At 43.3% G+C, this 18494-nt stretch overlaps 1 protein-coding gene across 3 annotated transcripts in view; it reads left to right on the forward strand.

Moving 5' to 3' along the window:
• Positions 1-18494, forward strand: part of LOC128305684 (uncharacterized) — a 128514-nt gene that overhangs the window by 94187 nt on the left and 15833 nt on the right. For all 3 annotated transcript variants that reach the window (XM_053043255.1, XM_053043258.1, XM_053043257.1), the window contains exon 4: positions 14572-14729. In XM_053043255.1, the coding sequence (XP_052899215.1) occupies positions 14572-14729 (158 nt within the window). The remainder of the gene's footprint in view (positions 1-14571; positions 14730-18494) is intronic.

The following is an 18494-nucleotide window of genomic DNA, read 5'->3' on the forward strand; positions in this document are numbered from 1 at the left end:
TCGTGTGTCCCATGCTGACGCCGTACGATGATTCGCTTGCCACGGGGAAGGTTACACTGCACTTTCCTTCCACACATTGCGTCCTTCATCATGCCGGAGTTGGTTCAGTCTCTGTACTGAAATTTCTCATAAATCACGTGCTTGACGATACGGGAGGACGTCTGTCGATGATGGCTAGGCTTAGCACCTTTGGGTTTCTCCCATTTAGCCGAACCTCTTAGGGCAACTCAACAACAACAACAACCTTGTCTGAAATCGAAATGAGCTTTGAAAAATTAATAAGAAAAAGCGCCACGCAAGTGTTTGTGCTTCATAAGTGCCTGCATATTGGACGAACTACAAAGCAAACCGCACCGATCTCGATTAGTCGATCAATCCCGGCTGAAACAGAGCAGCGAACAATAATCATTAGCACCATTTCGAAACACTTGTCAGCACCTTCTCTTGCTTCTAGCGTATCTCTTAGTGTATTGTGTGTTGTCTGACCAGAGGGAGTTGAGTAGAGGGTTAGTGTTAACCGTCCCCACGTGAACTGTGGACAACCCCACTTTAAGACATTTCCCCCCTTTGTTCGGGAGAAACTGACACACGTTACCTAACCGCAAAACAATTATGGGCGAGAATCTGTATCAAACGCATTGGTCCAAGCCCTGTGCCCTCTTTCTCACGTGTGTGTGTGCTACGCCTTTTGTCGGGTGTATAAATAATGCCGCACTTCTTTTGGCGTAGCTCAACCAAATCTTGCATCCGAGTGGGACAACATCAAAGCATGTTTTGTTATGTTATCTTACTCGCGTGTTCATCATACATTTTGCGAGCCGCATGGTCAGAGTAGGTTCTACATGAAATCGAAAGTAATTTGCTGAATGTCAAAGAAAACAAAGATCATTTTTAAAAGACCCTTAAGTGGAGTGGTCGATGAAAAGAACTACATCAAAATGATTCCACAAAAGCAACACACCCACCAAAAGCAGTCACCAACGGAAACCCGAAGGACAATGAAACACAGAAGCACACGGGTTGTAGTCCAAAACAATCGCAAACCGTCTGGAAAGTGAGAAAAGTCGCACAATTGTTTTGGCGGTGTTTTTGTTTCGCTCTCTTTATTTACTCGGCCCACCCGGTTGTCCTCCAGTTTTGGAGTGGAGTCGTAAGATTTCGGTAGCCTCCGGGTGGGCGTTGGATGTAGAATTCCAATGCCAATGTTGCAATAGCGCACTCCGGCGGCAGCAGATTGATACCCCACATGCCATGCCTAAAGGGCGCGCGTAATTGAACGTTTTCATGTGACCTGCTTTAGTGATCGGACCTCTGCTGGGGCCCCAATGCAGCCGACCCAAAACCGTTCAAGAATTCGTAGAATAAAACCACTCGAAAAACATGAACGCTGGACTGAAGTAGCGTCAGAAAAGGCCATACACTCAAAACATACATGCACTGGGTATTATGTTGGGGTCGTCGTCGACAGGCTCCATGATAATAATGAGCTGTATGGAGATGAGGAGACGTTCGCATTATGTCATCGCGTTTTGTTTTGACATAAGTGACAGATAATTGTTGACACTGGTGGCGAAAGAAATCTACCATCCGCAAAGGAGACGTATAGTAAATGGCGCTTGCAAATTGATCGTGCTTGGTGATTATTTGAGGGATGTTGTGTCGCTTTTTTTGTGTCCTCTGTCCCCCATTGCTGCAAGAATACACGACAAAATCGAATCGTGCCCTGTTCGCAAAATTAATAACCAGTCGGGCACGACCCGCAAGAGGGAGTTGTACTGACAAGTATCGAAATGTCAATTGCTCGAGGGAAGTAATTGCATAAAGATTTTCCTATTAATAGTCCGCATGGATGATATTTTTCCTTTAAATTTTCAATGTGTCACATTATTAAACTGACGTCAAGCGATTGTCTGCCTCCAAAATTAACCTCCCAAGCACTCTTTTCGTTGTGAATTTTCCTTCCTTCCTCTCTGTGGCACTGCTTTGCAACATCAAACAGATTGTGAAACGTATTATGCCGTACTTGAGGCGATAATTCGTTTAACGGTTTAACGATGAGAAAACGGTGCCTGAAGCTGTTGAGCAAGAACACCGAACGCCGAACAGCCAAACGTTCATTGCTACCGTTTTATGCTATTGTGTTTCTGTTTTCGCCGAGCAATTCCGTACGGCTGCAAAGTAAGGCATGTTTAATCGTTGGTTCATGCCCCGAACGAAGCATTAAACCAAAGTCTTCGTAAACGAACACAGAACACAGCACCTGCCACATTGAGAGAAAATACGTTTTCATCCAGTATATTTTTACAACTAAAAGCAAACGGAAGGAATATTTTCAATAAGTATGCTTTACATACTGAAACCAAACTTTTGTGGAGTGTTGCTGCTATTAAACGCCAATGGTAACACTAGGCGATTAAATAATTTTAACCGAGAGACTCAAACGCATGCTTAAATGACGATCCTGTAATAAATAAATTTAATTAGAGTTACATGCACTGCTCCATTGCTTTTATGGCTGGAATCGGATTATTAATGCTTTTGATCTGATAACCATCGCTCTCGCTAACCCGGTTTCAATCATCAACAACAACTTGTGATACAAAACCTTACCTCCTCGTCGCCAGCTAAAGGTATAATTTTGAAACGAACTACCCAGCTCATAAGTACAGTGAGTCGATAACTTGTCCAGAGTTGAAAAGCGACAGAAGCACAAAAAGATGATGCCTCAGCTGCTCGGACCAACGTTGCATAATGACAATCACGAGCGAATGCAATGCGTTTTTGATTCGAGTGCGGCATGGGCTTTTTGGTCGAAGGCGACTTAATTTGTCAGCCGTGATTCGTCGCATGTGGGTTTTGTTTGTTTATGCTTGATGATTTTCCTATTGTTTACCGACACTGGTACACTTCGCACGACGACTGATCGGGTTGGGTAATAGCAAAACAATCCGAATGGGGAGCCTGTGCGAGACAATGTTCCTTTGGAGTAGGGGTTTTCATTTGAGCCGTGGACACTTGTCAGGAGTCACGACTTTTTGTTTGATTGGAAGCGGTTAAGAGGGCGAAGAAATGTGGTCAAACGATCAATCTCAAAATTCAAAATAAAATACACGTGCCGATTAACAACTGACGATTATTTTTATGCTATTGGCTATGATCGCACTACCTATTTTACACTTTATTTCAATAAAAAGAATATCATACTTCAAAAAACATTTTTACATATCATCGGACATGCGGGCTGCCACGATCTTCCAATTCCATAACATCAAAGTGTTCATTCCGGTCGAGTATTAGCAAGAGCCATGTTCACCACGCGTTTGCGCGTTGATGACTATGATGAAACGATTTTTCGTGATCGATTACGGCTAAATAATGATGCGCTTACATGGGTTGTTAGCTTTCGGGCCTTCGCATTCGGGGCAGGAACAGCGAACGAAAAAATAATGGTATCATAACGGAATATGTATGATTCATTCGCACCCAATTGAAGGAAAAGCTCCGTTAGAATGAACGGACACAAAGACCCCGTGCATAATGCAGGTTGAAATACGTTTCGTACAATGAATGCGTTGCATTCTTCGGTGCTCAAACTTCGATCACGCCCTTGTTTGATGGACTGATCGATGTTCGATCCATATTTAACTGTGATCGCTTTCAATTAGGGTGAATGAAGTGTAAAACTCTATTTGTGAGACGAGTAGAAAATCTAAAGAGGATGAATAACATATAATGATACGTTTCGATGGACGGAAAAGATGGATTTGGTGGATCTAGAACATGTTCAATTAACTTATTTATATCCCTTTGTATTTTCTCTTTAATTTCAGGTATCTAACACCTTTAAATTCTTTACCATCGTTGGATATCTTTCTGGACGAAATCCAGCGATAGAAAAATTCAACAGTCAAACAATTCAAAAAAAATAGTCGTCCATGTTGATCCTGTACTGGATATTGATTGTTAATAGTACATTTGCCATAAGTTAACTCTCTTACCTTGTTGTACATTGTATGCTCGAACAACGCGAACATTCTACTACAAGTTTCAAGTGGAGTCTCAAATTGATCGCTACCATTGAGTTTGACATTGATTTTAAATTCAAGTTTCCTGCTTAACCCGCCAATAAGCATTTACAACACAAGCTATAATCTGTCCATAATCGTTGGCTGGTCTTCTGTCTCAAGCCTAGTCCACCGAGTGCAAGTGGAACAGAATTATGCCCTCCACTCCCCTTCTAAGAAGGCTATTACTGGCACACTCATGGGTTTAAACGGATGCCAATGTGAGCATAAATATCGCTCAACAACAGAGAGCATCCTGTCTGTGTCGTTAAGTAGATGAAGAATGAATTATTGCAACTACGATCATTCACTGCACTGTCAGGCAGGCACAACAGCGAATGAGAAGATGCTTCACCAGCTTATGAACGGTATTGGTCTACTACATGTCATGTCATTCTTTTCATTGATCGATACAAAACAACTCGAGCTGTACAAAATGTTCTTAGGTCATGTCGTGCTTTTTTATGTGTGTTCCCTTTCCATTCAACAACAACCACCGATAAGTACAGGTGCTCCCGAAGACACCTTTTGCATTTCAAGTTAACCCATAATGTACCAGGCAGTATGAAGAGCTTCTTCTGGAGCAAGTGATAGGGTACGTTGCAACCTCGTAGAGTTACCACTCACCAGAAACGGAAACTAATGTACAACATGGTACAAGAAATGGAATGGATTGGAATGAGGTGTGCATGTCATGGCTTTGTCGGTCGTAATAACATTTAATGAAGCTCATAACTCAAGCACGCAGGCGCAGTCCTCTTGGTCTAGATCCTCTTCTGAATCATTGCTGCCAAGTGGGTTGCATGATGTCAGAAATTGTTCAGCGAAAATGAATCGTAAACTGCGAATAGGGTTTGGTAAAACGCTCCTTGAAAGGTTCAGATTAGAAAGAACCTTGCAATTATAATATCAGCATCCCATTTTGTTTTCAAAATATTTTTCAATCTTCGTTTCGGTAATTTTAAATTTTCTCCCTCCCTATTGAACAAAAAGGTTTGAATCCTCCTAATCGGCTTATCCTGTCGATCAATACACGCAGTAATAAAATTTTAAATACATGCTGTGGAGCTGCATGAAAGAGGTATCAACCGAATACAATAGGACTTCCAGGTACCAGAAGATTAAATCGACTTCCTTACGAATATGTTTTAAAAGGATATACCTTATAATAAACACATTTTTGATCCTTCGCTCCAGGCGCACCTTACTCAGAAAACGCTCAGTGCATCACAGAACCTTTATGGCCATTAAAGTGGACATGATTTCTTTTCGCATTGTAGCATTAAATGTTCACACAATTCGCGCCGGGGACTTTTCTCCCTTACAGTCAAACAACGACGAACGCGGCATGTCTTCCGTAATCATAACTCATCGCACCAAAGCGAGAGAGATAAGGGTCGAGTCGGGAGCGTCTTCCACCGTATGTCCGACGTCCAGCTGACACATGTTGACAGTAACAAGGCCGATCGTTCGTAAGGAGGCGAAAGCAAAATGGAATAAAAGCAGCGATCATGTATTTATGATTGTATGGACTGCAGCAAATTTGTTGCCACGTACCGACCAACCGTTCGCGACAGACTCTGCAAACATATACTTGGAAACGAAAGCGAATTTCACAATGTCCTTGTAGCCGATTTGTCCGATTAGAGCAGAAGTTCAAGCCAATGTACAGTCTTGAAGTTTGAAAGAAGCAGAAATTTATGAGGGATCTGTCTCGGAGGCGTTGTATTGGAGGCGATAATCGTAACATGCACGGGCTTAGTTCCTGGGAATCTGTTTGGTTCCCGTTTTTTCCCCTAATGGACGCAAACGACTACAACTGTGATCTTTAATATCCGGTGTGCTTTAACTGCTTGACATTAAAGTTAATAAGGCTAAACTTTCACCTCAACTACCGATTTAGTAACTCCAGTGGATGCTAAGCATCATAAAAGAGTTCAACGATGTCTATGATCCCCTTCGGAAGCACTTTGGTCTGAGCATGTTTAGTGCATGATTGGAAGATTGCAAATCAACCTCCCTAACAATGCAGGTGCACAACAGTTCGCTACAAACTGATCGCATTGAACTCTAGCATGCAATGTTCAGTAGTCTGTGAGAACTCCGCTACAAACCGCAACAAATCTTGTTAGAGACGCGAGCTCTCCCCAACCGAACCCACAAATCGCTACCTAACACGAACAGGTGCCTCTGAGAGCCGTTTGGTCTTGGTCTTCGATTGCAGGCTCGTAAGCAAAAGTCCGCCTGAATGTACACTCTTAAATTACTACCCAACCCCTACCGAGCCTAAAACATCTGATCCGATGTTAGTGATCGTGCTGATCTAGTCTGAAGATCGGAACAGTTCATGCTCAACCATGAAGCCAATGGCTCAAAGGGCTTTTGATACCCGCGGTGGATAAATGGCAAGCGATTGCGCGGTTTGCGCCACCGATACTCCCGATGTATCGGTGTACTGCGGGCAAAATCAGATGGCGATTTCGATCATCATGGGGATGGTAAGATTGGAGCTCAGGTGTTGTAGTTACCAAGTGCACTGGTGCACTTTGGCGCATACCACAGATACATCTATGATCGTTTATTACATGCTCCAGCGTTGTCGAGCGCAAAGGCAGACTGCGGTAAGTGATAGTAAATCGACGCGATCGTAACGAAGCAGCGACGATAGTATTGGACAAAAATCAAACATGCATGCCGACAGGAAACGAAACACATGACCGAAACAATAGGAAATGTTTGTATAGCAATTATGGAAATTAATGTACTAGCAAACGTGTACAAACATCATGATCTTTTCGTTATTACACGCGAGCACCGTAAAAGGAGCTCGCTTTTGTTGATTTAAAATTGAAATATTTTTACGATGCATTTACACGTTACAAATGGCGTGTAGTTTGGGCATTAAAACGTTGGTCTTTAAACAAAATCAGGCGGCTTATTTTGAAAATCATTCCCAAAATTGAGCGTTCTTTCATGTTTGTTTTGGAATTACTTTTTATAGTGGAATGATTTATATGAAGTTTCCCTTCATAGTGCACGCGTTCTTCCCCCAAACCTGATCAAAGCGTGCTCTTACATGAGTATTTATAAATTCAGTGAACCACAAAAAAGGAGATCTCTGGTAAAGTTATGATTTGCATGCGTGTACGCAAATAATCTCACCCCGAATGCAATTAAAATCATAATTTTAACATCCCACCCAGCTCTGGCGATCTTCTTCAACCTCTTGCAAAATGGACATGTTGTCAGATTGTACTACACAACCGCCGTTACATGTCCTGCATATTTTTGTTGTTTACTATGCACCGTCTCTCAATCCTCTCTGCTGTCACCATATTGTTCACGTGGAAGCGCAATGTGAACGTACATGCACGCACAACAACGTACGTCCCAACTCCAACAGCTCTATGGTCTCGCCGACAATTAAGAACGTTTATGCGCTCACCGCACGCAACATGTCCGACAGATTGGAGTCTTGTATGGTGAAGAGGATGAGGATGTAATAAAAAAAACCAAATGATGCACCCTGCAGTAGACGTTCGTTCCATTTCCGTATGGATGGTAAGAATAATTGCCATAGATGAACCACCGAGAGCGATAAGATCAACAACGATGCTCGTCAAGTCCTCTGGAAGCTAGTGTAAACATAAAGTGAACCAGAGACTTAATCATTTCAACCTTTATGTTACCACAAGAACTAAGATTGAATATAATTCTCACCCCTGACTGATTCACGCGCGATGGTAATACACAATGTCCACCGCTCAATTCGCTTCTTGCTTCCTGCTCATCGCACATCCACGATCCACGTCCAAGCCAATTAATTTACCAATCAATGATGGTGTACATATCCTTGAAGATCGTGTCGTTTAAGGATGCACGGGATGCAACGTTTCTGCCAGGGTGGGTAAAAGATAGGAAGCAATAGGCTCTACTATTTCTCTTTCCCTATCTAAAGAGGAACAGTCTCATAAGGAGGTGTTAAAAATCGAACATCATTAAAGGAGATTCGTTTCGAAGTCGATCGAACCTGCGATGCGTGCCTGTGAGGGGTTCGTCGCTGGTGAGCACGTAGTCTTTCGTACAGAATAGTGCAATGTTCCAGTAGGTATTTCAGATTAAACCTGACATGACACCCTGCTATAATAAACGCTCCCTGATTGGTTTTAGCTCGATTTCAATTGCAACGTGCTGGACAAGTAATCATGTGGATCATTTTTATCTCGTAGCCCGAGGGGTGTGAAGCGATGTACATCGTTTACGAGTTATGTGATTGGACATAATAGTGAAGTTTATTTTTGTGATGTCTATCACACTTTTTCTTTCGTTTTGACTAATCCTCCATACACCATTCACCATTTCAATTTTTCCAGCGAAATGAGATTTTCACTGACATGCCTTGGTCTTGCCACGGGTGCATTCATTGTTTCCCTTAGAAGCAATGTATTAGAGATACGTCGCTTGCTTGTCTGTTCAACATCGTTTCCTCAACGCCACTCTACACTGTTTCTGTTGTAGTTCGTGAAGCAAGTAGAGCTCTACAAACCCAAACCACTGTATGCTATCGTCTATTCACGTTGACTTGCTTTCGTGAGATGTAATTATTTTATGTAGACCTACGGACGGTGGTGGTCATGGAAAAAGAAAACAATCACAGCATTGGACTGGCATGCCAACAGAGTATTGTTACTACTCTCTGTTGCGTATTATTTTTTGCTAGCAACAGTTGGGCTCGCTATCACATCACGAACGTGCTGCATATTTTGTTTACACACAAACTGCACAGAGCATAATTTTTCATCACTTCATTAGCATAATTTTTGGTGCGAGTTAATGCGAAATTGCAAATTGCATCGTCGTGGTGTATGAATTACAGTGATCGTAGATACGAGTGGGTGGAATGGGTTATCAATCATGTTGAGACTGTCCTACTTTTTTGGTTGATTGTGTAGAGCACAAGAGTTCAAGTCCTATTACGAGCTGATATTTCTAATCAAGTCTAATAAGTTAATTTGACAGGAATGAAACATTTCGTTCCCCTTTGTAAAGATTTATTTTAAATTGCTTTTATGAGATAAATTTAGTCAAGAAACTTTACATCATAAGTTAAATGAAGGTTTCCCTTTTTTTTGCTGCATTCGTATATCGTGCGCCAACAAGTGATTTTAAGTCCAATATAACTCACGTCAAACCTTGCCTAAAATAGACCATAGAGTCTTTCGTTGCGCATTCCGCAGCTGACAGTTCGATTGGCTTGGCCGCACCAAACCAGGGTCCATTCAAGGACAAAATTCCTTCCCAATTGAAAAATCACTCCATTCGATCACTGAGTCACTCGGATATGCATTGGAGTGGCGCTAGTGAAACATAATATTTATGAAATCGAACTCAACTCCACTCCACAACAGAACGAACGGTATGGCACGCTTTTGTACATGCGTTCCTCATGTTTATGTCGCAGCAGTGGAGCTAATGCTAGCAAATGCATTTGCAAAACGACTGACGGTTGACTTGAATTGCGCACGCGCTATATAATGCGGTAAAGACATTATAGTCGCACACACCCCCGGTTGAACCGGTGACGGAGTGCACGTGTGCATAAGGTATTTACCATCCAATCCCAATCAAGCTCTGACCCGAACGGAAGGAATTTATGACGGATCCGACCTCACATCACAAATTTGAGGTAATTTAATCTGATTTATAGACCACACCGAACCGACCCGGTGGTGCCAAGGTCCTCGAAATGGCTCCAGCGTTAGGGTACGATCGATCATGCTGGGAGTCGTTTTGCGTGTCAAACCCGTGTGCAATGCCGCTGTTTGAACCTAATAATTACGCGTGCCAACGCACTTCCAGCTGTGTTACGGGTCTAACTATAATGGCCACTCACACAGTTTTTCCAGGGTGCAGTTGATCGATGTGCGCTCCTGCTGGGCCAGAAAAACTCGATAGACCTTGAATGATCCTCGCAGACGTGATGTATGCTCCCCCGGTGGGAGTTTCCTTTGCCTTCGATAGCCGTAGTACAGCGCAGTAATTGAGGTGATCTTGTCCACTGGTGATGTATTATTCTTCCACCCCTAGCATCGGATACTCCGATTGACGCCATTAGTACATTGATTCGTTTCCGTTTCACGGATTTATTACAAGATCGATTTATTTCGTTCAGAAGTCAGCTCTAACGGTAAGACCTTGAGATATATGTCACTCTGGCTCGGAACGATATGGGCGGCTAGGTACGGTAAAGGATTTGGACGGTTGTCTTCTGCTCTAGTTCAAAGTCATTCCATTCGCAATGCACCCTTCCCCGGATCCGTACCGCAACGAATTCCCAATGAAGGATGGCCAAGGACAGATCACTCAATTCGCGAGACTAATGCACGAAAATACCTCGCCCTGTTTTCAAGTTTTGATTTCTCGCACAATCGAGGGCTTTTTTCCAAACTGGAACGGAGCGTACTGGTAAAACAGGCTACATACCGGTGCGATTGCCAAAGGTGTGACCAAATCGGAACATTCTCATTAAGAGGGAACGTCAAGTAACAGCTCGTATAAGCACTATCTTCCTTTCGACTGCAAACAGAGTCGTAACATTAAAACGCCCCCCACTGAGACCTCCGACAGGGGGTGTTACGTTCAAGGTCACTTACGTTCCGAGGGGATTTATTTATTTTGATTTAGATTTCACCTTCGATTTTTCAATTTGTGTCTGCTCCGCACAGAAGCTAGCAGTTTGTCCTCTGTCTAACGAAACGAGTGAATGGAAAAGTGCGTTTCTTTTGGGTACGTTAGTTTTGTGTGTTCCATTCGAGAACCACGCTTGGTATTTTTGGTCTAGCGTATCAATAAAGGCTAACGGTATCCAAAGTGGCTTGTAAATTTGAAACAGGCCGTTTGGAGGGAGTGAATTCTGGTTATAGCGTGCAACAATACGGTATTATTTAAACTAAATCTAAATCTTAACACGTAAACTCCGCGAGATCGGTGATCCATTAATCAACTTCAACACATATAGGACGTAAAGTAAAGGCAGGGGATTTGTGTGTTACCTCAGAAGACGCGAAAGCGTTTCACTTTAAAATTTGCTCTTTTTCTTGTGCCCTCCATCGACAGGGCGTCACCGACGGACCTCTTTATGTCCTGCGAAGAAGGTGACTGACATTAATGACGTTACACACGGTGCGTTTGCACCGTGCGGATGCACCAAATGCTTTTAAAATATCGTAAAGCCAGCCATATCATCTTCTCGTGCTGAGTATGGTGTGTAACAAATTTATTTTGCTTATTACCTCGCTCTCTTATCGCATGAAACAGCAGGAAAGAAGATGGTTGGACCTCCACATCGCTGGGACCCAAAAATTAAAGAAAAAAAAACTCTCGAACGCACCAACTCTCGTTTTCCTATGCCTCTTTATTATAATGATTTTCGCCCTTTTTGCAGTTGTTACTTTGATAACACTCGCAACGCAACGGAAGAGAGCTTTGTGTTCATTTGGGATCCCATGTGAGACCCATTACCGGTACGAAGAAATAATGATGATCGTAAAAGGTACGCTGCTGGGGATGTATTTTGTCGTACAGAGCTGCATACAAGAACGTTGACTTTCCTTCTGACAAGTTAGGCCGATCGCCCTAGAGCACAACGGAATTTATTGAGATTTTTGTTCTTAACATATTCGCCAACTACAAAACAATTTAAACAATTTGTAATGAAATTGTTATACAACCGTAATGTTAAAAAGACTTCAATTTGATTAAAGAAAAGTAACACAAAAAAAACAGTAATGATAGCTCTTACTGGATTGTTCACTTTAAATGAATAATTGGTAAATATTGATTCATCTTTGTCGTCGTCGTATTCCCTTGAATTCGTCCCAGGTCATGTATTTTCCCCGGTTCATTGACACAAAACAAACTGATCCCAGAAATGAAAGGGCTTTGAAAAGAATTTTCACTTTCCGTTTTTTCTGCTCTACACTCAGAAGGAACCACTTCAGAACAAATACTCCCTTACTGATCTTGAAAATAGCAGGCAACCAAGTAAATAAAATTATATTGATACGCTTTTTACCTCTTATGACAGCTCTTTTGAGGCAGTTCAACCTGCTTCTGGCTATTGGTTGACTGCTTCCTTGGTCCATCCTCGAGAGACCACATACCTCGTTGAGTGAAGCGGGCAGTGCAGAACCGAACCCGATAATCACGATAATAAGTTCAAAATTGAATATAATATCACATAAAGGCGAGGTGCCTTATTTCGCCTCTTTTCGGTCCGGGGTTTTTTTTCACAAAAGGTGCTCGAAAGAGGGTCGTACAGCGAAAGTAAAACTGACGTTGAAGTATCAGCCGGTTTTTCATTCGTCAGAGTTTATGCTTGAAGCAGAATTTGTTATTATTTTTCTTAAACAGTACCAGTATCAGCACTTCTGTTTTTAAGAGAATCTTCTCAGAATTTCGTAGGCTGTAAACGTGCAAAATGGATTTTAATTGTAGTGTTCAAATAAAAATAATAAATTTTACATTCTACATACCTTCACCACAGGCTATCAGCCGTTTTGGTAAGAGAAAGCAAAGTGTCTCAGAATTTCTGATGATTCAATTCGATTCGGTTCATTGCGATAAATGGTCATTAAAGAAGATAAAACGCCATCATCAATGCAGGAAAATGATATTGTTACATTAAGTCATCGTTACGACACAATGCCATGCAAAACCGCCGCTAGGTTTCTTCCTGCGATCCATTTAGCAAATGAGGCCAATAAAAAGCGGAATAACGCCTATTAAACTAAACCGAACCTTATTTCAACACCTCTACAGGGTTGTTCTAACGACCGCCGTTCGATCACCGTTCACAATCGGCAAAACGTAAAGGTTGTTGCTGGGCTTACGATGATCCGATTACAAAATGCACTCGCATTATCACTTCGCGCGGCCTCAGGGGTCTTAAGTTACGTTCCGGTACTTCTCATCTTTTTTTTTGCTATAATGACCACGAATTCTTTCGCTTGTAGATGACTTAAATGGCTTATCTTTCCGCCCACACACCCATCCCCGAGGGTGAGGTTATCTTTTCTCGCGTGATCCGACATCGGGCACTCGGTCGATGTGTGAAGACATTCGGGTCGGGTGTTTTCTTGCACAAAAGGCGCCAATGATGGAGTTTGTTTCGCAAAAAAAAACACCCAACTACCAGCCGTAACAATAAATTGTAACTGCGCTCCCCTTTGGAGTTTATTTCTCAAGCGCATTCAAAACGATTGCAAATATGATTCTCGCTCGCCTATCTTCGGTACAACCCTCACGCATATCAACACTCCCGCTCCCTCTGATGGAGTTCGCCCCTTTGGCCAAAACGGTTGCGTTCTAGCGCACACCAGACAGTGTTAAATCGCGAGTAGAACTCCCGGAGGCTGTACGAAGCGCAGGGAGAGAAAAAGAAGGAAGCACTCCGCGAGATAGCGTTTGCGCACAGAGGGTCACCGCAGAAGTGAACGTACGCCAGCTGATTCCAAGACCGAAAAACCGCGTCCTCTACTGACGTACGTTCGTACGGTGCGACATTAGCCAACAGCGACCGAACAGTGAACTAGTTCCGAGCTGTAGCGATAGTGAAGGGAAGATAAAAATTAGATCGGCGGCTACAATGCCGCAGCAGCAGTTACACGGCGAGTACCTTATTTTTCGCGTGGCGCAACGCGAAACCACGCCGTCGTACAATTGGCAGGCGATTAGATAGGCGCACACACCGCGTTCGCAGAATGTACGAAAAATCGTGTACCCACTTGCCATGGGTCGAATGGTGTAAATGTGCGAAACCAGTCTCTATTCGCGGTGATGTTTCGCGATCGATTTGAAAGGCAGACAAAATGGTACACCATTAGCATAGATACAGTCTGACATCGATAACGTGGTGAAACGGAGATCGTATTTTGAGTGTGTTTCGTCTAAACGTCGTTAACGACAAGGGGCGATCGTTTATGGCACCCAGCCATACAGGAAGATGCATTTGGTTGCTGCAAACATGCGTTAAACCGACTAGAAAACAAAGCAATGCGTTGGTACCTTTTTATGTCATTAATTTAATTTTCTACCTACAAAAGCAGTCCGTTAACCTTCCTCGTAATTGGACTCGTAAATTCCGTTCATCGGCCGGCCTCGAAGATGCGTCCCCACGTGCTGGCAGATGCGCCAACGGTGGTGATGATGATGAATGTTCCTATCATACCATGTAAAACTTGGCGCGTACGTGTATTATAAATTTCGAACCTTTAGGTCCAGATGACACGAGTCCTTCATTTTGACAGTCACTGTCAAAAGCCGAAAGGAGTCCGCTCATTCCCGATCAATCTCGTCTGATGCAGTAAAGTACTGGAAGGGCTTCATACCTTTTGGCAAATGATGAACTCTCCAAGACCTTCACGTTCCGTCGATAAAGAAATTAATCACTACCAATCGAGTGCTCTATGTTTAACTGCTCTTCTCTTCCCATCTCCTTCTTTCACAGGAACATATTCAGGAAGTGCTGGACAAATGGACTCAGATCGACGACGAGATCTGGGCCAAAGTGATCGTCTTCGAGCGAAACCGGCGTGTGGCAAAAGCATACGCCCGTGCACCGGTTCTGACGATTAACGGCTCAGATGATGGATTCGATGGAATGCGGTAAGTCGCGCTTTTGATTTTACCTTTGCGATTGAGTAAGAATAATTAAACAATTTAGAAAAAATGCCCTGTCTGTAAATCTATTCCTTTTTCAGGAACAAGATTGACGTTTGTAAACAAGACCGTCTTAAAGGGTCTTTTTTATGATCCACTGAAAAAGCTTTCATTGTTGTTTGATTACACAATTCGAATCGCCACATCATAACGCAATGGTGTCACTGCACTGCAACAATTCCCATAGAACTGTTTGTAAAGTGTTATACAATCGCGATCAAATACCCGTAGCGTCATCTGATTGAGACGTTTTTAATCGGATCTAAACATGATCTGATTTCAACTAACCTTTTGTAAATGTTTGCCATGTACCGATCGTTTTACTAGCTTTCCGATCTTCTAATTGAGATGCGTAACCGCCCGAACAAACTAACACTTATCAGGCTAACAAAAGAGATACCGTTCCTTTCGAAACGTTCCTCGCCTGTGCGGCTGTTGAACTCTTTCGTCCTTCCTTGGGTGAAAATTCATTGCATTTTGTACGATCGATTGTTTTTCTCCTTGTTATGTGCTGGTTTGCGGTCTAATCGAGCAAAAGTACACCATTACCCCCAGCTCCCCCCTTACCCCCATCGCATGCTCGCACCTTCTCCGCCATTCCCACCCTCCTGGCGGAAAGTGAAAGTTGAAATTTCGTACGAATCGAATGATGGGTTCGTTGCGGACCTGCGTGGTGTTCACTTTTAGAAAATGAAAACAGTCTGTGGCTCTGCTGACGGGCACGGGCTAGCCGAGGTACCGAACGTCCCACCCACCCACCGAAACATATGATCGCTTGCATACATGCGCCCACCGAAACATACGCGACTAATGGACGATAAATGGAAGAGAGCACTAATAAAATGACTGCCAGGCCTGTGGTGGTTTATAAAAAAAAGTAATAATACTGTACCAGCCAAGGCCCAAACGAATAGACGCGGCACCGGCGCACTCAACTCAACCGTACCTCATTGCGCGTTACGCGATGTTGCGCTTTCACGAGACTGTGTGGTGGGTTTTGACCATTTTTTTTTGATTGTAGGTTTATTTTTTCCCCATTCCCCGCCACCAAACGGTGTAGCAGGGAGGCAGGATTTTTGGCCGGTAATTGGATAAAGTTAAACGACTCAAAACGCATACCCAGCCGGCACGGTAAAAAGGTTCGCACACAACTTTTCATTTCTTTCATGACGTGTGTTTTTATTGTGCCCATCAATGTTCGCCTGGCTGCGCTTTACCGTATCGATCGCTTCTTTTTGCTCTCAAACAATTTCGTTAAAGTAAGCTTCTGTGTTTTCGCATCGTTCGTCTAATGCAATCGAAAATCTTACGTAAGGCTGTAAGAAATGCAATCAGTATGCGTGAACGGGTTCGGTTATTTATTTCTACCACATGCAGATTCGTTTGTCTTTAAAGAGCATCCATCATGATCACAATAGAAGCATGGAAATCGTTTAAAATTTATTATGATCACGTTAGAAACCGGACGTTAGATGAGCTCCAACCGAGGTTAAACACATCTCCGCTTAATGTTATACTGATTTTAAAGACTGCATGTAATAGTTTTTTTAGGCTTTTTTTAATAAACCCTAATCATTTTAATCTTCAAGCAGTTGATAAGAAGTTGACGAGAATCCTTCCTTATAATTATATCTGCAATAATCTTGTCACCAATTCTCCATCTTTTACCGTTATGCCGTAGTCGCCCATTCCGTATCCCAACGGTAATAATTACACCGTCCCTACTCATGGACTTTTATGAGTGACTTTGTTGACCTCAGCTCATGTGCCAAAAGTCGCTATTGTGTTTACGTTTAATTGACAACAGCCATCTCTAGTGCTGGAGCTGCCCAAACGGTCGGCAACCATAAAGCCAATAGCATGGGGTCTAATGATGTCGCGTGAAACATATCGCTCCCTAACCATCGGCCATTGCCGAACGTACGACGGCATGCAACGCAAACTCATCAACCTGACCCCGAAAGAGAGGTGAGGACGCCCTCGCTGCTCACTGAGCCATAAGCCGCAGCACGCTAGAATGCCGTGCGATCGTTGCATAAACGGTCCTAGTCGTGCTTCTTCGGTCAAGAACTCGCACAGAATCCGGCCCATGCGCTTCCGAATGCAATCAATCTTGTCTGGTGGTGTGTATGTGGATTCGCTCTTCCAAGGTTGGTATGTGCGCGAACGGCTGTGGGACTTGGTCCGTTTGGACCATCTCGCAGCGTTCCACCGAACTGGCCAAGCAGGTCGACCGGACGACAGCTGTTAATTTGCTATTGTTTTTCACCGATCGCCACCGTAGGGCGAAGTCGATTTTTTGTTTTCGTAGACGCGGGAGCGTTATTTTTTTTTTTTTTCGTTGTTCTTTTGCAAACCTAGCGAACGATCTAGCGGACACGTCACCTAAACGTCAAGATTTCTATCGTGCTGCTTCGTACACATCCGTGCCCTACTGGAACACGAACCGAGCTAACGCTTGTTAGAGCGAAGCACAACCACTCTAGAATGGGGGATAGTAAGAAATCAACGGGCACTAACGAGAACTTTAAAATAAAATGCTCCTGGCTCATGCTAAGTGCCACAATGTCACGCCATCTATTGTCAAATGTTTGAAGCTGTTTGACGTTTCGTTCGTTAGTCCGTTAGGTTTCTTCCTCATTCGTTAAGGACCCTCAGCTACGAATTCCGATATTCTGGGAAGGTGTTCCCCAAAAGCAAAACCTCCGTTCTAGAACGCTCATTTCATTTGCTTCCTTTGGCGGACTTCATCTTCGAGTCTGCCTGCCCTGCAATTTTGTACCCGTACCCATCAAATCGATTTGCACTCGTGTGCATCTCGGTGAGTAATAAAAAAATCAATTATCTTGACTCCATTCGAACAATTCGTCATCTTCCATCGCCATTATCTTCACCAACGTCATATTATCAGTTTTTGGCAGTGCGGTGAGAAGATTTATTACCTTCCGCTTGAGGCAGCGAAGATTGTTGGGTTGGAGCATGTGTGCTTCTTCAAAAATCAATTTGCCCCGCTAAGGATGCATAAATTGATTTGAAACCCGCATAAGAACGGTGCAACTTATACGCCAACAGTTGTCTTTTCGTGTGGATGACTTACGAGAGTTCAATTATTGCATGTTGGCTTCTGGTCTTACGACGAGTACGAGTGCTCTCTCACACGGAATGTCAATGTAAGACACAATGCCTCACCAAGAATGCTAACTAACCTCAATCATGCTTCACGCAAATGCAAACTACGCAAAACCGTCGACCAGGGGCAACCTCCGGTTCATTCAGTAAGCTCGTAACCACACCTTGGCCCCGTGTACAGATTTATGTTCAAAAGCGTTTTTTAACAACATTCCGCTCGTACATACACACGAACACGGACCCGGTAGCGTACGAAAACGGAGCGCTAGAAAGGGACACGCCGTTGTCTTGCACAGGGACAGCCAAGAACCAGGAAGAACTTTACGCCAGTAGGTCTTTTGTTTGCGATCCTTTCTTTTTCTTCATATTTTGGTTTTCTGCCGTATGGGGTGATTTTATTCTGCGATTCAATCTCGATGCTGCGAGTGCCGATTAAAGTGCCGTTAGTAGTAAGTTGCTTTTATAGTAGTGCACGATTTGGGTGTGTATTTGACGCGCGTGCTTGCAAGAGTTCATCACTCGACACACGGCCGGCACCATAACGATAAACGGGTGATATGAGAAGGCTATTGGGAACCTCTA

Source organism: Anopheles moucheti, chromosome 3 (assembly GCF_943734755.1).
Source record: "Anopheles moucheti chromosome 3, idAnoMoucSN_F20_07, whole genome shotgun sequence".
In the NCBI taxonomy this organism is placed as follows: domain Eukaryota; kingdom Metazoa; phylum Arthropoda; class Insecta; order Diptera; family Culicidae; genus Anopheles; species Anopheles moucheti.